The sequence below is a fragment of the Lepidochelys olivacea genome (assembly GCF_965140295.1).
Source record: "Lepidochelys olivacea isolate rLepOli2 genome assembly, chromosome: 14".
Classification (NCBI taxonomy): Eukaryota; Metazoa; Chordata; order Testudines; family Cheloniidae; genus Lepidochelys; species Lepidochelys olivacea.
Window position 1 is genome coordinate 19,240,343 of NC_140424.1, and position 20,821 is coordinate 19,261,163.

General features: G+C 41.3%; 1 protein-coding gene across 3 annotated transcripts in view; it reads right to left on the reverse strand.

Moving 5' to 3' along the window:
- OGFOD3 (2-oxoglutarate and iron dependent oxygenase domain containing 3) overlaps window positions 1-20,821 on the reverse strand; it is a 97,032-nt gene that overhangs the window by 25,352 nt on the left and 50,859 nt on the right. For all 3 annotated transcript variants that reach the window (XM_084646800.1, XM_084646798.1, XM_084646799.1), the window contains exon 8: window positions 7,659-7,782. In XM_084646800.1, coding sequence (XP_084502926.1) covers window positions 7,659-7,782 — 124 coding nt within the window. The remainder of the gene's footprint in view (window positions 1-7,658; window positions 7,783-20,821) is intronic.

Below are 20,821 nucleotides of genomic sequence, written 5' to 3' on the forward strand. Positions count from 1 at the left end.
ATTTAAGAGGCAATAGTGAAGTGTGCCCTTCCAGCATTTCTGCCCAACAGAAATCCTTCAATGGTTTATTGTTAATTTATTATCTCCCTTCAAATGAATAGCTTTTTGTTCTATTTCATCAATTTTATACTGTAATCTTTGACACTCAGACAAATTATTGTCTGAGAAGAAACTTAAGCACTTATTTCAGCACATGGTGTCTGTTTTCCTGCACTGCATACTAAAACTGCAACAATAAGAAAGATAAATGTTTTCTACACTCAGAATGATATTCAAGCTATGACACAGCTAAATTAGCTGGCAAGGAGTCAGGGACCATTGGAAAAGAGTTTCTAAGAAAAATGAGAATTTAGCAAAACTTATTGACAGAAATTTCATATAACAGTTGTTTAGGGAGAAAAAACAGCAGGGTCAGAGAACACGTGAGAAGAGCAGAGACGCATTCTGAAAGTGAAAATTAGAACACAGCTTCCTTCTGTGATAGAAAAGTCCTCTAGAGTTATTTCTTCTTGGTTAATCAAAAGGACCCTCTCATGCAAATTACATTTTACCAGCATTATTAACTACAGTAGTGCTTGCGAGCCAACTCCATTGTGCTAGGCACTGTACAAACACCGATAATAGCTGGGGTCCCTTTCTCTAAGAGTTTACAATCTAAATATACAAGACAGACACGGGACGGGGGGGGACGGTATACGGGGTGAACAATGTGAAGTGGCAGCAAACATGTTACTTGCACAATTTGGGGGGAGGTAGTTAGAAGGGGATAAGCTACATGGAAAGAAAGGGGAAGGGAGTGGGGACAATGAAAGAAGAAAGGGGTGAGGGGGACAGGGCAGAGACAAGCGGATAAGGACAGATGTGGTGTGAGTGAAGCTGAAGTGAAAAGACTTCTATGGGAAGGGGAGGGTTGAAGCAAACAGCCAATCAACAAAGGGCAGAGAAAGTCTAGTCAAAATGGTAGAAAGTTCTCTGAATGTTCAGAGGACCAAAGGTCTCTGCTTTGGCTGCTTCTGATCCTACAGTCTGGAGTCTCTGGATGACTCCTCTCTGAAGATTTACCTAAGGCCACAGAGTGGGGAGGGGTGGGAGAAGAGAGAGAGAAGGCACTACCTGGGTCCTAGAGCTGCCAGAGTTTGGGAGGGAGGTCTTCCCTAAACAGCTCTGGGTCCTTTGAGGAATCTTAACCCTCCACAGCAAGCCAGTGTCTTGGTACAACTTGCCTTTTACACTATTACAGGTTTCAGAGTAGCAGCCATGTTAGTCTGTATCCGCAAAAAGAACAGGAGTACTTGTGGCACTTTAGAAACTAACAAATTTATTTGAGCATAAGTTTTTGTGGGCTACAGCTCACTTCATCGGAAGCATAGAATGGAACATATAGTAAGAAGATACATACAAACATACACAGAACATGAAAAGGTGGAGTAAGAGGCTAATTGATTAAGATGAGCTATTATCAGTGGGAGAAAAAAACTATTTTCACGTTCTCTGTATGTATGTATGTATATACGTACGTATGTATCTTCTTACTATATGTTCCATTCTATGCATCCGATGAAGTGGGCTATAGCCCACGAAAGCTTATGCTCAAATAAATGTGTTAGTCTCTAAGGTGCCACAAGTACTCCTGTTCTTTTTGCCTTTTACATGGGGCTTCACCTCAAATTTCCCAACCCCTTCTCCTTTTCACTCAGGATTCTCCAAATCACTTATTGGTAATGATAATTTATGTAGCACCATAAATGTTAATACTGCTGTACTTAACACAGAAAAAACAGACCCTATGACAAACGACTTTACAATCCAACACAATCTAGCTAACCTACCTAATGCCCAACCACCAACTTCCAATGACAACTGGCTGTAGTGATAGTGCTGACTACTCTTTGGGATGTCTCTGGAAATTACATTATTATTTTCAACAGTCCCTCTTTCAGTTTCACTGCCTTTCTCCTGGATTTCTTTCTCAGGAGAGAAGCAAAGTAAACATCAGACTCACCTGAATCCAAAAAGGCCATGCACTTAAGAATATTCTGAGCTCATAGCATGCAGCCTCAGAGCTTTTCTTTTCTGTACCCACTAACCAGACGTCTGAAGTCACCCCACTGAATGCCCACTTATCTACAAATTAGGCATCATGCCCTAAATTCTCAAGTAGTTAGTGATGATTTTGGGTGCCTCTACTTTCAGATGCCCCAACTGAGGTACTTCGAAGGACCTGATTTTCAGATGGTGGGCGCTCAGCACTTTCTGAACATCAAGCTCCTTTAAAGTGCCTCAAGTTGGGCACCCTACAACTCAAGTGTCCACAATCACCAGTTACTTTTGAAAATTATTCATTTGCCAAAATGCTTAATTTGCCAACGATTGGGAGTTCATTGGAGTGACACCAAAGAGGCCCATATCTCCCCACAAAACAAAATTAAGTGGAACTCAAGTCACCGTAATGACCTAATTGCTGTTATCACCTAGAAGCCCCATGCATGTACCAGGGCCCCGCTGTGATAGGCTCTGTATGAATCCATCACAAAGACAGTCCTCGCCTCAAAGAACTTACAGTTTATGTGATATATTTATTTCTTTTAAGTGCCAGTTTTAAAAACATTTGAAGAACACTTTCCAGGTGTCAAAGAAATCCTTCGAGTTGTTGCAAATCTGAATAGAACAACATTAGATTACAGGGAAAATAACTCCTCCACTCCCATAAGAGACCTACATATTCTTTATATAGCTCACAGACTATTTTTGCCCTACTTTATTCAGTTTGTACTAATGTGTTCATTCAGTGCCTCGGCCACATACACTTAATATAAAAACCATTATGAGAAATGTGCAAAAAACTGGTCCTCCTAATAAAAAAGACTCCTTCCCTACCCCCACATCCTTCTGCTCCTCTGATCTCTCCAGTAAAAGCCTGGGAGAACAAATGGGTCTTAGAGCATGACCTGGAAGTGAAAAGACTTGGGGTGAAGAGAAGTGGCTTCCAAGTTGAGGACCTCTTGCAATTAAATCAAGGGAATGTTAGCTAGCGCACCTCAATTGATCTCAACACCTCTAGTATTTGGTAAGGAGAGAGCTGCTCTCCACACTAATCAGAATCCAACACATTTAAAGCTTTATATGTTAAAACTAAAAAGAAAAGGAGTACTTGTGGCACCTTAGAGACTAACCAATTGATTTGAGCATAAGCTTTCGTGAGCATCAGCTCACTTCATCGGATGCATACTGTGGAAAGTGTAGAAGATCTTTTTATATACACACAAAGCATGAAAAAATACCTCCTCCCACCCCACTCTCCTGCTGGTAATAGCTTATCTAAAGTGACCACTCTCCTTACAATGTGTATGATAATCAAGGTGGGCCATTTCCAGCACAAATCCAGGGTTTAACAAGAACGTCGGGGGGGGGGGGAGAGTTAGGAGAAAACAAGGGGAAATAGGCTTGAATAGAGGCTGGGAGTGGCTAAATCCCAGGGAAGAAGGGAGGATCCTGGGAACTACAGGCCAGTCAGCCTCACCTCAGTCCCTGGAAAAATCATGGAGCAGGTCCTCAAAGAATCAATCCTGAAGCACTTGCATGAGAGGAAAGTGATCAGGAACAGCCAGCATGGATTCACCAAGGGAAGGTCATGCCTGACTAATCTAATCGCCTTTTATGATGAGATTACTGGTTCTGTGGATGAAGGGAAAGCAGTGGATGTATTGTTTCTTGACTTTAGCAAAGCTTTTGACACGGTCTCCCACAGTATTCTTGTCAGCAAGTTAAGGAAGTATGGGCTGGATGAATGCACTATAAGGTGGGTAGAAAGCTGGCTAGATTGTCGGGCTCAACGGGTAGTGATCAATGGCTCCATGTCTAGTTGGCAGCCGGTATCAAGTGGAGTGCCCCAAGGGTCGGTCCTGGGGCCGTTTTTATTCAATATCTTCATAAATGATCTGGAGGATGGTGTGGATTGCACTCTCAGCAAATTTGCGGATGATACTAAACTGGGAGGAGTGGTAGATACGCTGGAGGGGAGGGATAGGATACAGAAGGACCTAGACAAATTGGAGGATTGGGCCAAAAGGAATCTGATGAGGTTCAATAAGGATAAGTGCAGGGTCCTGCACTTAGGACGGAAGAACCCAATGCACAGCTACAGACTAGGGATCAAATGGCTAGGCAGCAGTTCTGCGGAAAAGGACCTAGGGGTGACAGTGGACGAGAAGCTGGATATGAGTCAGCAGTGTGCCCTTGTTGCCAAGAAGGCCAATGGCATTTTGGGATGTATAAGTAGGGGCATAGCGAGCAGATTGAGGGACGTGATAGTTCCCCTCTATTCGACATTGGTGAGGCCTCATCTGGAGTACTGTGTCCAGTTTTGGGCCCCACACTACAAGAAGGATGTGGATAAATTGGAGAGAGTCCAGCGAAGGGCAACAAAAATGATTAGGGGTCTGGAACACATGAGTTATGAGGAGAGGCTGAGGGAGCTGGGATTGTTTAGCCTGCAGAAGAGAAGAATGAGGGGGGATTTGATAGCTGCTTTCAACTACCTGAAAGGGGGTTCCAAAGAGGATGGCTCTAAACTGTTCTCAATGGTAGCAGATGACAGAACGAGGAGTAATGGTCTCAAGTTGCAGTGGGGGAGGTTTAGATTGGATATTAGGAAAAACTTTTTCACTAAGAGGGTAGTGAAACACTGGAATGCGTTACCTAGGGAGGTGGTAGAATCTCCTTCCTTAGAGGTTTTTAAGGTCAGGCTTGACAAAGCCCTGGCTGGGATGATTTAACTGGGAATTGGTCCTGCTTCGAGCAGGGGGTTGGACTAGATGACCTTCTGGGGTCCCTTCCAACCCTGATATTCTATGATTCTATGATTCTAAGTCATTATGCAAGGTAACCTAAGTTAATTGTATCCAATTTGCAAATGAATTCCAATTCAACAGTTTCTCGCTGGAGTCTGGATTTGAAGGTTTTTTTGTTGTAATATAGCAACTTTCATGTCTGTAATCGCGTGACCCGAGAGATTGAAGTGTTCTCCGACTGGTTTATGAATGTTATAATTCTTGACATCTGATTTGTGTCCATTTATTCTTTTACGTAGAGACTGTCCAGTTTGCCCAATGTACATGGCAGAGGGGCATTGCGGCACATGATGGCATAGATCACGTTGGTGGATGTGCAGGTGAACGAGCCTCTGATAGTGTGGCTGATGTTATTAGGCCCTGTGATGGTGTCCCCTGAATAGATATGTAGGTATTCCTACCTACATGCCTCCAGCTTTCACCCTGACCACACCACACGATCCATTGTCTACAGCCAAGCTCTGTGATACAACCGCATTTGCTCCAACCCCTCAGACAGAGACAAACACCTACAAGATCTCTATCAAGCATTCTTACAACTACAATACCCACCTGCGGAAGTGAAGAAACAGATTGATAGAGCCAGAAGAGTTCCCAGAAGTCACCTACTACAGGACAGGCCTAACAAAGAAAATAACAGAACGCCACGAGCCGTCACCTTCAGCCCCCAACTAAAACCCCTCCAACGCATTACTAAGGATCTACAACCTATCCTAAAGGATGACCCAACACTCTCACAGATCTTGGGAGACAGGCCAGTCCTTGCCTACAGACAGCCCCCCAACCTGAAGCAAATACTCACCAGCAACCACATACCACACAACAGAACCACTAACCCAGGAACTTATCCTTGCAACAAAGCCCGTTGCCAACTGTGCCCACATATCTATTCAGGGGACACCATCACAGGGCCTAATAACATCAGCCACACTATCAGAGGCTCGTTCACCTGCACATCCACCAATGTGATATATGCCATCATGTGCCAGCAATGCCCCTCTGCCATGTACATTGGGCAAACTGGACAGTCTCTACGTAAAAGAATAAATGGACACAAATCAGATGTCAAGAATTATAACATTCATAAACCAGTCGGAGAACACTTCAATCTCTCGGGTCACGCGATTACAGACATGAAAGTTGCTATATTACAACAAAAAAACCTTCAAATCCAGACTCCAGTGAGAAACCGTTGAATTGGAATTCATTTGCAAATTGGATACAATTAACTTAGGCTTGAATAGAGACTGGGAGTGGCTAAGTCATTATGCAAGGTAACCTATTTCCCCTTGTTTTTTCCTAACTCCCCCCCACCCTCAGACATTCTTGTTAAACCCTGGATTTGTGCTGGAAATGGCCCACCTTGATTATCATACACATTGTAAGGCGAGTGATCACTTTAGATAAGCTATCACCAGCAGGAGAGTGGGGTGGGAGGAGGTATTTTTTCATACTTTGTGTGTATATAAAAAGATCTTCTACACTTTCCACAGTATGCATCCGATGAAGTGAGCTGTAGCTCACGAAAGCTTATGCTCAAATAAATTGGTTAGTCTCTAAGGTGCCACAAGTACTCCTTTTCTTTTTCCGAATACAGACTAACACAGCTGTTACTCTGAAACCTATGTTAAAACTGACACTTTTGAATTACACCCAGAAATGAACTGACAGCCAGCTCTGGTGTAACAGGGTCCCTGGAGCAAATACTTCTCAAAATACGAGTAGCAGCATTTTGCACCGGCTGACGTTTCCAAGTTTAGCCTATCTTCACTCCACCCTCAAGACACAACATGGCAACTCTTCTCATCTTTGTGGCCAAAGGCAGGATACAGATACCCTCAGAGCCCAGGCTGCCCCTACTTAACTGGACAGAGATCAGCAATGGTTGAGCATTCACACAGCACCCTCTTCCCAGGAACAGCTGCCTCCACAGGAACAGCCCCAGATGGCTCAGGGAGCGGAAGACTAGAAATCAACCTTAGGGAAAAGTACTTCTTAGCCATAAAGGAGAAGGCTTTAGAAAGACACTCTTGTGCAGGGGTGGCCAACCTGTTTCTCCGGAGCCACATGCGGCTCTTCAGAAGTTAACACGCGGCTCCTTGTCTAGGCACCGACTCCAGGGCCGGAGCTACAGGCGCCAACGTTCCAAGGTGCCGGGGGGTACTCACTGCTCAACCCCTGGCTCTGCCACAGGCCCTGCCCCCACTCCACCCCTTTCCAACCCCCCCCCCCGAGCCTGCCATGCCCTCGCTCCCACCCCCACCAAACAGCTGATCGGGAGGTACGGAGAGGGATGGGGAGACGCTGATTGGCAGGGCTGCCAGTGCGCAGGAGGTGCTGGCAGCAGGGTGGGGTGGAGCTAACGGGGGGCTGCTGACATATTACTGTAGCTCTTTAGCAATGTACATTGGTAAATTCTGGTTCCTTCGCAGGCTCAGGTTGGACACCCCGGATCTTGTGAATGCTATTTACGGAAGGCTGTGACTTTTCAGGCAGTTATTCCATGTGCCTAGCCAGTCTCAGATTAACTCAAACCTTGGCCATTGTTAGTCTATTTCATCATTTCTTCCTATGTAATTAAAATGTAGCTACAAACAGGATAAATTTTCCTGGCATCATTCCATCAATCATTATTGTGGTCTATCCACTGTCCCAGGTCACATGTTACTGACACCCACTTGAAACACATTAGGCTAAATTCTATCCTCAGTCATACTGTTGAATCCCATCTGGGGTAGCACAGGTTTAACTGAGATCAGGAATTGGTCCACGGAGAGTTATGTAGTGAAGGTAAACTGAGAATCCTACCTGCTCGGGGTTCTACAGTCTTGTTAGCACCTACATCCATGAACACAAATCGTCCACCACCAAAATCTTCAGTGTAGTCAGACAGATAAAGCAGCGATGTATAATCAAAGGAGCCATAGGTTACCTAGGAACAAAAGAGAGCATTAAATTACCTGACTCCAGTCTGGCCTCTCCAGAACGCAAGCTCCAGATCCAATAGGTCTGAGGGACTTTTCCAGTTTTTCACATCTTATTTTAGACATTCACTAAAAAGTTCTCTAAAGCTGGGAATGAACTGTTCATTTCCTAGTAGCTTTAGAAAGTCTATCGATCTACGTCAGCCTAACTCCTCTAGGTATTTTTAATCCTAGCAAAAAGGATACCAGATCCCAAACTGATATTTTGGCCTGATGTTAAAAAAGTATAGGAACACAGGGATAGATATTGTATCAAGGTAAAAATGCTGCACGGCTGGGGATAAAAAGGATTTGCGCAATCTCTGACTGATTATAGTTTCCCCTCTTATCTGGGCACCTCACCTTTCACTCCCTCACCTTTCCTCCCTTTCATCTGCTAGCATGCAAGGACTCAGATGTGCTGATGATTCAGATCTTCCAAGTAGACTTACATCTGTTAGAGGAACAGATCCTTCTTTTTTCTTTGTTTTGTTAAAGTTCACAGATGGCTTTGGAAATAAAATGGTTTTTCTACAAAGCACTGAGGACCACATGCTTTAAGTTCTTCACATGCTGTGCCTTTTAAATGTCATAATGCCCTTCAGACTGTCTTTTTTCTTAATTTCTTTTTTTTACATTACTAATTTTGCTTGATACCTGGGTTCAAGAGAGACAAAATTCACTTTATGGAAATCATAAGATGCTGTGAAAATACTGAATACTGAATTTATCTGAGCAGAACAAGTCATCTATAATTAAAATAAAATATTTAAATCAGCAGGGATATTATTTGCTGATTTCTTTACAAAGTGGCACAATTTAATCATGTTCTGCATTACAAAGGTCCAGCAGAGAAGTGATCAAGGTAATTGCCTGATTTAAGGTACATTAATTATAAATTGTTCATTTGTTTCCTTTGACACGATGTCTGTCACAGAACAGAACTATTCAGATCAACAGACACCTTGCAAACCCATAAACTGTCTTGACATTTCCAGTTCAATTTTTATTTATTTATTTTTTTAAAGTATAGGTGCACCAGTGCCAGATAAAGCCAAAATTTTGACTGAGTAGCAGTTGTGTACACTATACTGCATGAGCAATGACTAGAAGAGAAAATAAAATGAGATTTGGAGAAAATTAAGACACCAGATGAAGGATGAGGCTCTTCTTTACATTTACTTCATTTTGCAATTTTGAGCCTAAGGATTTAAAAGAAAAGTTACATCAGAAAAACAAGCTGTATTAAAATCTAAATCTGGAGTAAGGGAAAATTAAATTATCAGCCTTTCCTTTTATCCTCTTTGTCTAAACCACATTACAAATGCAAGACAATGTGGAAGGGCATTAACGAAAGTGATGTTATTAATGACATTTTAGTCCCAACACCCTAAAGGTTCATCAACTTTTTCAGGCTAGTAATAAATCCCCACTCCATAATTCTGTCTTCCTTGCAACCAATAATGCAGAGACACCTTCAACTAAAAGGACATGTTATCTTGCACTGGAGATAAGACCACAGCTTGGTCCAAGGAATGCTTCAAGAATGAGAAGGATGTCTCTCTCATTTCACACGCGTTCAGTACAACTTACTCTTTCTCTTACATGCTTACAAGCCTGAGGCTTTAGGGACTTTTATTATGGTACACTGTAAAATCAACAGTGCACTGCTCCTCTCCCCCTCAGTGATGTCCTCCATTCTCTCTCAACCTACCCCATCAACTCTGACCCTATGACCCAAAAAAAATGGCTATCAGTCTAGCTATACTTTTTCAGACATTAAAAAGTGGACATTCCTCTGACTGCAAACAAAGTTAGTATATCCAGTTACTCCTCCTAATTTATAAACTTGAAAAAAGAAACTGAAAAACCGTTTTTGTCTATGTTTTCAGCAAGGCCCTGGCCAGTCCTCTGAAAAACCAATTTTTCAGCAATAGTGCATTTGCACCAGTGCTACGAACCAGTGTAGAGCTGGTGATGGGGTTTTTTTTATCAGCATGTCTGTCTAACCTTTAACAGCAAATAGCTTTTTCTATTACTGTTCTTCATGATTGCTACCACTCAAAGGTAGATCAGTATTAAGAAGTGGTGACACTTTATAAGTGGTCACTGAATGACATTAAATTATAACAACCTCTCTGGAATAACACAACATCCCATGCATATCAAATGCATTTATTATCCCACTAACATTAAATATCAAAAGGCTGAATACATTACACGAAAAAACTATTATAATTGAAACCAACTCATAAAAGTCATACTGACAACTACAGACAGATCAATTTTCAATAGTTTATGAATAATTTAATTTAAAACATAAATGTACACCCTGTATAATTTGCACACCAAAATGACAGATTTAATAGCAGATGCTAACTGATGCCTTGTTACTAAAACTGCATGCATCCCATGTAGCTCACGAAAGCTTATGCTCAAATAAATTCGTTCGTCTCTAAGATGCCACAAGTACTCCTTTTCTTTTTGAGGATACAGACTAAAATGGTTGCTACTCTGAAATATGTTAAACTAAATTACAACTGTCAAAATTAAGATATTTTAAAATGGATTCTCCTTGATTTTTTTTTAAAGTTTTGTTTATTTGCTTACTCACCAATTTGATCCTTTCAGTAATGTGAAATAGGTTTCCATGTCATCATTAGCAAGGATATACTTCTTATTAGTAGTGTGCTTCAAGATACAGACTAATGTGAATAGGCCTGAATTTGTACCTTATTCATTTTCCAATCACACACTCCACGGCATATGAGGAGACTGATAGATCAGTAAAGTGGTTCTGAGCCCAAAATAAGAACCTCATTCAAATGCAAACCAGCTATGATGCAGAAAAACTGCCTTCTTACAGAGATGAAGGACTGTGGCCCCTATTGGCATTCAGATATGTTCAGGCAGTCCCTGGAGCCCATTCAGAGACCCACTGAACTCTCTGGAACCCTCTGTACAAAACCCTAGGAGATAAAGTGCTTTCCCAGACAGCAGGTGGAGATGTGGGGCATTTTTGTTTAAAGTTCAGCACATTGCATTATCAGTAGCAGAGAGGGCTGGCACACCATTAACAGCAAAGAAAGAAAGGTGGGGTACTGATTATGTTTCACAATCAATTCTTGAATGGCTTGGCATATGGATAAGATTTATATTCAGACACATTCCAACACTTTAAAAAAAGTCTAACAAATCTATGGTTTTAAATACTCTCCTCCACCAACCATTCACCAAGAATTAGAGGTAAAGAACTGGTGCTTGTAGATGAAGCTATTTATTTACAGACCCAAAATAGCAACATTTCATCAACAACCACCAATAACCGTCGGCCTTTATCATGTACCTATCATTTGATATGATCTGATTTTTAATAGATGATGTGATGGGTTGGATCCGCCTTCTGGGGTGCCACCGGATGTGCTGGGATCCCAAAGCCCGCCGGTCCTACCAGCCTGGGTTTCCCTTGCGCTGGGTTGCTGTGCCAGGCTCTCAAGCCCCTTTCCAGCACACACTCAGGCAAGGCCACACTCAGCTGCAGACACACACTGAAATCAGCTAGGAGAATGGCCAGCACTCTGGTGCACACACCATCTGGAGTGTAAACCCCAAAATAAGATGGTCTTGCACTGTACAGAAAGATCTGCACAGCGCAAGATCATAGAAATTCACCCTCTCCCTCAGTGTGGAGAGAGATATGCACAGCTTTTGGCACCCCGATATGAGGTGCACAAACTGGGTTTTGAAATAAACAAGAAATAAGTTTATTAACTACAAAAGGAAAATTTTAAGTGATTATAAGGGATAGCAAACAGAGCAAAGTAGATTACTGAGCAAATAAAACAAAACAGGCAAACTAAGCTTAATATACTCAAGAAACAGGTTACAAAATGTAATTTCTCACCCCAAATGTTGTTTTGGGCAGGTTGCACAGTTTCTGTAGCTTAGAATTCCAGTTATTTCTTTTTACAGACGGGACCCCATTTCTGCCTGGACTCAGCCCCTGCTTTTCCCTTCATGTGTTTTTAGCAATCTTCCTTCTTCGACAGGGAGGCAATGGAGAAGAGTCCTCATTGCCTTACTCCCCAGCCTTAAATAGAATTTACATAAGGCGGGAACTCTTTGTTTCCAGCGGAAAAATACCAGCAGTGTCCAAGGTGGTACTCTGTACCAGGTGACATCATCAGATAACCCATCAGTGTCAAAGCAACATCCCAGGAAGCTCCTCAAGACAGTGGGAGATTAGTATTTTCAAAGTTCTACTGTCCTTCTGAAATGGCTCATTCAGGCAGATTGCCTACTCTCTGGTGGGCGTTCCCCCAAATACACACACAGTTGTAATTGTTACAAAGCCAATATTCCTAACCTCAGATACAGAAATGATACATGCATACAAATTGGATAAACACATTCAGGAGATCATAACCTTTTCAATGATACCTCACAATACTCATCTTGCATAAAACATCTTAGTTTCCCATATTCATAACGTAACAATATTTCTATGACAAATATGGGGTGTAACGTCACAGCATCTACATTCAACAACCACCTCTCTTCTCAGTCTCCAGCGAATTCTCTTTTCTAGCACACTTTTCCCCGCTTACTTCACTTTCAGCCCTGTCTTCTTAGTGTATGTGCAACATGCCTCAAGTGGCACACAACCAAGATTCATCACCGAATTTGGTCTGCGGGCTGGATCATTAGCTTCTCCGGCCCGGACACTGATGGGGAGTGCGACATGAATGCTGATCCATGTCCCCCCTTGGCCCTATAAAAATACTGAAGTATCCTTTTTATGTGCATACATGGTGCTTAAATAAATAATATTAATAAATAACAGTACTACATAGACACATTCATTCAAGATGCAATGTTTGGATCCTTATTTCAAACACCTCTATGTTCAAGCACAACACTAACAAAAAGGAGATGTTATCAGAGCACAAAGTCTTCAGAAACGTTATGACAGAAACACTGAAAACAATCAGTAAGTTGCCACAATGTGCACAGACTGACTGGGGGAGACTTCAACAGAGCAACAGAGAGGATTTAGACTGGATATTTCACTCCTGCTGTGGTAAATGTAACTTTAAGGAATGTTATGGAGCGATTAAATCTTTTTTTCTGGTTCTCCAATCTGTAGATATACCACTTAACATAAAACCACTTGAATTTGGATGCTTGTGGTTTTGGAGAGCTGTTAGATTGGAGATATTTAGAGGGCTTGGAGCAGTAATTTTACACTCACACATTCCCTTGTGAGCTCATACATATATAAGGAATTGCAAACTTTAAATTTGTCTCAATATTGGTTTGCAAGAGTGGGTAATAACACAAAAAGTATTTTTAAATGATTTTTTGTAATAATAAGTAGAGTTCCATTCTACGCATCATACAAATGAGTTTATATAGCAGTATTAACAACCGTAAGTATTCAAAAGTCATGAAATAGACATCCCACCAAAAACTATGAGATTGGCTTAAAATCATGATACAAAAAACCAAAAAACAAAAAAAAACCCACCACATTTTTATTTGCCTTTTGAACCTTTAGGTTACACCCTGTTTACGCTTTCCATCTTTTCTATACCAGGTACAAACAATGTGACCTAGTGGTCGAAGCAGAAGCAGAGGGCAGAAGCAGAGGTGGTCAGGAGATAAGCCAATGGTCAGAGCCAGGAGTTAGGAATCAGGAGATCAGAGGTGGGCAGGGACTAAGGCTGGAGTGGAGCAGGCAAGGGATGGAGCAAGGGCTGGGTAAAAAGCAGGTCTGGAGCAGCTGCAGCCGGGGAGCGCACTGAGCGGCCAGTGCGCCGCTGTTGCTACAGGGCTTAAACGGTGATCTGTTGGTTCTTCTGACCATTCAGGGAGTACAGTTACTTAGTGAGGGTTTATTGGGCCCAGCTGAGCTCACTGGGTTGCAAGGCAACCAAGCTCAGAGGGAGCTGTGGTTCCTGACATTTTCTCTGCAACCAGAAACTAAAATCTTACCCTCTTTTTTTTTTAAATAAACACAGATTCTCATGACTCCAGAAGTTGAGGCTTCAAGAGAAATCCAAATATCGCAGTAATTGGCAATGAGGAATAATGCAATCTAATCTCAAAATAAGCATTACAAACCAGTAATACACCGGGATCAGAGAGATCAGGGGCACAAATGGTTTACAAATATTTAGATTACTTCTGTTTGTGGATACCTCTGCATGGGGCAGTTATTTTTTTGCTCTATTTTATATCTGCAGTCTTCCAAGAGGCATTATGAATGTTAATTTTCTACTAAAGTCTTCCTCAGTTTTGTCTGTATAACAGGAAAGACATTTAAAGCAGTAGTATACATATATACGTTTGATTCTGGTTTTATATTTATTTCAATTTGGAATTGAAAAAGCAGAGATCTGGAGGACCATGAGATAGGTGTAAGTGAGGCCTCCTTTGCATGGCATCAAACATTTTAGCTAAGCCAGCACATTGTGTTCCATACAGTGCTGTCATTTAAAACCTAGCAGATGCACAGGACGAAATGCAGGTATCCAGTGGGACGCACCACACTGTAACCCACATTTTAGATTCCTTTTTGGAAAGACTTGAGCTGTCGCTTTTTATGCTACAAAAGGCACTTGACTTGAGAATGCAAAAAGGTCGGCATCAACTTTAGCAGGAGCTGAGGGTGCTCAGTACTTTACAGGAATAGGCCCAAGAGCATACTCATAGGTGGGCTTAGCCATTTCCCCAAAGCTTCTGCAAATCTACAAGATTCACACATTTTTACAGCTTACTGAACCCATGTTCTGGTCATCTGGTTCCAGTGAACTGTATGTCTGTGTTATCTATTAGAGAATGTAAGATTCATAAGTAAGGGACAGTAACATCCCCTCAGTCTTGTACAACACTGAATGCAGCCCGTACTCAATAATAAGAAATTCAATGGACTGTGTTTTCGAAAAATGGAATCTGCTATTTTAGGGTTTTTTGCATGAAAATATGTGAAAGATCCAAGACACTCTTTTTTTACTTTTTTTAAGATTGAGATATCACAGTTTATTTCGTATTCTAGAAAAAGGTCGAACTGTGGTCTCAAAAAATACCTCTGTATAGTAACTCTTGGCAAACACTGACTTTTTAAAGTAGTGATCACTGTAGCTTCAAGAGCATGAAAAAGATAAATAATGTAGTTATCAGGGAAGAAGATTAGTCTTATGGCATGTCTACACAGTCACTTACTATGCAGCAGGCTGGTATGTAAATCCACCTCACACTAGTGTGCCACGCACTAGCTCTCCGTGTGAATGCTGCTGTTGCACACTGAAAGTTGAATCCCTAGTGTGCTATGACTTACTGCAGTTTGAACAGCCCTTACAAAATACTAATAGCTGATATCCTATAACTTTTAATAAGATTCCCCAGGCAGATTTTTGTGCCAAATGCCCAAAGGTCTTTCCTAATGCAAGTGGGATATGATTCCCTATTATTACATGCTACAAGAAAGCAGCATCACAAAGGACAGCTTGTCCACAGTGTTCCTGCATTGTTTTAATTACCAGGACAGGATGCTGAACTGTTTAAAATTCACTACAGAAGTGTGAGTGGCTGGAGGGTGTTAATTTCAATGCAGTTTAAATACTAAATACAATGGAAAAAAAACAAACAAACAAGCAATAGCCTATGGGAATGTATGGGTGAGATAGAGAAGCATGCCCATATTTGTGTATTTGCACCAGCTATGCCCTCCAAATGTCCTTACTGACAGATAGTTAATGGGGAAAGAAAATAATTTGCATGTCAATATAACAGGGGAGTGACAATAAAATGAAACAATAAAGACCCTCTGCCTCCAAATTTTCTTCAAAATATCAAGTTGAGATGATCCAAAATTTTGGCAATATTTTGGAAATCATTCTGCCATATTCATTGGCGCAACAGGATGGGATTCACCCAGTGTTGTCAACTCTCATGATTTTGTCATGAGTTTCATGATAATTATTGTTTTCCTTAAAGTCCCAGCTCCTGGAGTCAAGTGAATATGTGAGGATTTCAGCCTTCATTCTTAAAGAAAAGTAAGTTTCTAGCCTCGTGGCTGTGAAGAAAGCTTCAGAATGTAATCCCACTGAATCTTACAGGCTCAAAAAGCAGAAGGCAAATAAAAATATATTATTTTTATATAATGTCTGATTTTTGAACGTTTGGGGTTAACAATACTGTTCACCCCTCTCTTCTCTCTCTCTCTCTCTCTCTCTCTCAAAAAAGGCCAATCCCTGAAATCTTGTTAAAACAATCTTAAAGCACTCCTAAGTATCCCATGGAAACTGAAAGAGTGACTAGCATGCTAAGCTTTCATTGATCTTTATTTAATTTTCTAGCACTCAAAAAAACCCTGTTTTGGAAGGACACTAGAAAATGCTATTGCTCTTCACTATCTAGAAACTCTTGATATCTAGATCTACAGCCTATACATTTCCCCCTGCTTTTCCAATTACAGTCTGTAAACGCACAGTGAAATTTTCCAATCCTGTGCTACCCACAGGAAACAGAAGAGATTTAAAAAAACACTTTAAGCAGATTGGACTGAAGAAAATAAATCAATGGCATATCTTCCAAGCTACAAAAAATGTCTATCACATCTAGCCTTCCCTGAAATATATGTTCCAGCTTATTAACCTTTTCCTTGGAATTCACCTACTTTGCCTCCTGCACAGCTGTGAATTTTAACTGGTGCACTGCCAAAATAACCATAAATAAGTAATTTAATTCTGTTAAAACACACCCTGATAATTAAGGAATATATGTAAACTATTGCTCCTCTCTAATGCGACGATCCCAAACACACCCCCAAGTAACCTTAGGCTCACAAGTGGCCCCATACCTATTGTACTTAACAGGACAATTCATGTGCACAAGGGTTTGGAGAATTGGGACATCATAAAAGATGGGGACAGAAAGGAATTATGTATTAGACATCTTAAATGGGAATGGGGATCCAAATGCTACAACAGTAACTTTGCTCTATGTTTCCCCCAGATCTTAGATCCTGACACTGAGTTGTCAAGTCCTGCTCTATCAGCTGCTGGTGTCCACACTACCCTGCTACTGCCAGTGTTGCACATCCTCACCAAGAATGCTTGCATCGACTTAAGTGAGGCATTGTGGGCGCTGATAGCTGAGTGTGGGGCACTGACAGCCGCGCAGGGCTCAGAGGTGGAGCCCTGCACCCACCTTGGGGTGACAACCCGAGCTGTGAGCCCAGCACCTGCTCAAATTCACAGCATGGAGCCTACTAGCAGTGAAACTGACATTCTTGTCACTTTCCTGGCTCCAGCTGTGAGCCCCTGCCCAGCTGCTCTGAGCCAGGGGCAGCCGTGAAACTGACAAGAATGACAGCCAACAGCCAACGTAAGTAACGCAGTGTCTACACAGACTCTGCATCACCCTAACTACACCAACATAAGCGCTATGCCTTTCATGGAGGTGGAGTTATGATGTCAGTGCAGCAGGCCATTTACTTTGACGGAAGCAGCAGTCTAGTGTAGACATCGACAAAATTAAGTAGAGGTAAGGCAGCTTACATCAACTTAATTCTCTAGGGTAGACTAAGCCTTATCCTGAGACCAACTGAGTATTATAACTGAGCCACCAGTGGTAAGCAAGAAACAGTCCTTGAAGGACATTGAGTGTGGGTGTTTGGTGGAGGTTATTTAACAAAACAAAACAAAAAAGCCCAACAAAACATTAACCTGGGTCCTGCCACAGACCTGTAGAAGGACAATCCATTCCTGGCAAGCAAACTTCTTTTATCTGAGCATCTTATGGTCTGGCTACTTCCAGCTAGACTGAGGATGACAGAGGGATAAACCAATGGGTTTCTAAGATCCAGAACAACTGCAGATTTTTTTTTTTTAACCTCAAAGGAGACCTTGTATCTGAACAATCAGAGTTAGACCCATGAAGTAGGCTAAATAAGGGAGCTTTATTATTTCATTTTTCAATATTTTTGCTCTAGTTTCTGAATGAGACATTTTGCTGATTTTAGTAAGACTTGTTATCCTGTAAGACTCTGAAAGCAAATATTATTTATAATGGACATGTAACCATTTCTTGTACATAAAATGTTTGAAATGCTATTACAACCATATATATATATATACACACGCACACACACTTACAAATAAATACATATAAAAATAAAAATAGTAACCACAGGCTGTAATAGCATTTAAAATATAAATATAAGAGTTATGTATTATTTAAAAACTATACAAGAGCTAGATATTATTATTTTGCTTCAATATATAGGGAAACACATGCAGATGCTCATGAAGGTGTAAAAATATTGGTGGATATGCCTCATGTTTTATCCATAGATACTAAGGTCAGAAGGGACCATTATGATCATCTAGTCTGACCTGCTGCACAATGCAGGCCACAGAATCTCACCCACCCACTCCTGCGAAAAACCTCACCTATGTCTGAGCTATTGAAGTCCTCAAAACGTTGTTTAAAGACTTCAAGTAGCAGAGAATCCTCCAGCAAGTGACCCGTGCCCCATGCTACAGAGGAGGGCGAAAAACCTTCCAGGGCCTCTTCCAATCTGCCCTGGAGGAAAATTCCTTCCCGACCCCAAATATGGCGATCAGCTAAACCTTGAGCATATGGGCAAGATTCACCAGCCAGATACTATAGAAAATTCTTTCCTGGGTAACTCAGATCCCACCCCATCTAACATCCCATCACAGGCCATTACGCCTATTTACCATGAATATTTAAAGATCAATTAATTACCAAAATCATAGTTATCCCATCATACCATCTCCTCCATAAACTTATCGAGTTTAATCTTAAAGCCAGATAGATCTTTTGCCCACTGCTTTCCTTGGAAGGCTATTCCAAAACTTCACTCCTCTGATGGTTAGAAACCTTCGTCTAATTTCTAGTCTAAACTTCCTGGTGACCAGTTTATATCCATTTGTTCTTGTGTCCACATTGGTACTCAGTTTAAATAATTCCTCTCCCTCTCCAGTATTTATCCCTCTGATATATTTATAGAGAGCAATCATATCTCCCCTCAACCTTCTTTTAGTTAGGCTAAACAAGCCAAGCTCCTTGAGTCTCCTTTCATAAGACAAGTTTTCTATTCCTCAGATCATCCTAGTAGCCCTTCTCTGTACCTGTTCCAGTTTGAATTCATCCTTCTTAAACATGGGAGACCAGAACTGCACACAGTATTCCAGGTGAGGTCTCACCGGTGCCTTGTATAACGGTACTAAAACCTCCTTATCCCTACTGGAAATACCTCTCCTGATGCATCCCAAGACCGCATTAGATTTTTTCACAGCCATATCACATTGGCGGCTCATAGTCATCCTATGATCAACCAATACTCCAAGGTCCTTCTCCTCCTCCGTTACTTCTAATTGATGCGTCCCCAGCTTATAACAAAAATTCTTGTTATTAATCCCTAAATGCATAACCTTACACTTCTCACTATTAAATTTCATCCTATTACTATTACTCAAGTTTACAAGGTCATCCAGATCCTCCTGTATGATATCCCGGTCCTTTTCTAAATTGGCAATACCTCCCAGCTTTGTATCATCCGCAAACTTCATTAGCACACTCCCACTTTTTGTGCCGAGGTCAGTAACAAAAAGATTAAATAAGATTGGTCCCAAAACCGATCCTTGAGGAACTCCACTGGTAACCTCCCTCCAGCCTGACAGTTCACCTTTCAGTAGGACCCGTTGTAGTCTCCCCTTTAACCAATTCCTTATCCACCTTTCAATTTTCATATTGATCCCCATCTTTTCCAATTTAACTAATAATTCCGCATGTGGCATGGTATCAAATGTCTTACTGAAATCTAGGTAAATTAGATCCACTGCGTTTCCTTTGTCTAAAAAATCTGTTACTTTCTCAAAGAAGGAGATCAGGTTGGTTTGGCATGATCTACCTTTTGTAAAACCATGTTGTATTTTGTCCCATTTACCATTGACTTCAATGTCCTTAACTACTTTCTCCTTCAAAATTTTTTCCAACACCTTGCATACTACAGATGTCAAACTAACAGACCTGTAGTTACCCGGATCACTTTTTTCCCTTTCTTAAAAATAGGAACTATGTTAGCAATTCTCCAATCATACGGTACAACTTCTGAGTTTACAGATTCATTAAAAATTCTTGCTAATGGGCTTGCAATTTTGGGTGCCAATTCCTTTAATATTCTTGGATGAAGATTATCTGGGCCTCCCGATTTAGTCCCATTAAGCTGTTTGAGTTTCGCTTCTACCTCAGAAATGGTAATATCTACCTCCATATCCTCATTCGCATTTGTCATGCTACCATTATCCCTACGATCCTCTTTAGCCTTATTAAAGACTGAGGCAAAGTATTTGTTTAGATATTGGGCCATGCCTAGATTATCCTTAATCTCCACTCCATCCTCAGTGTTTAGCAGTCCCACTTCTTTCTTTGTTTTCTTATTTATATGGCTATAGAACCTTTTACTACTGGTTTTAATTCCCTTTGCAAGGTCCAACTCTACCTGACTTTTAGCCTGTCTCACTTTATCCCTACATGTTCTGACCTCAATAAGGTAGCTTTCCTTGCTGATCCCTCCCATCTTCCACTCCCTGTAAGCTTTCTGCTTGTTCTTAATCACCTCTCTGAGATGCTTGCTCATCCAGCTTGGTGTACAACTCCTGCCTATGAATTTTTTCCCTTTTCCTGGGATGCAGGCTTCCGATAGCTTCTGCAGCTTTGATTTATTTACCAACATTCACAGAATTACAGAAATGTAAATCTGGAAACAATCTCAAGAATCATCTAGTCCTTCCTCCTGATCCCCATGCTGAGGCAGGACCAACTGACCATTCCTGACAAGTGTTTGTTTAACCTGTTCTCAAAAGTCTCCAGTGAAAGAGATTCCACAACCTCCTGACTCCCTATTCCAATACTTAATTATCCTTATAATTAAGAAGTTTTACCTAATATCTAACCTAAATCTCTCTTGCTGCA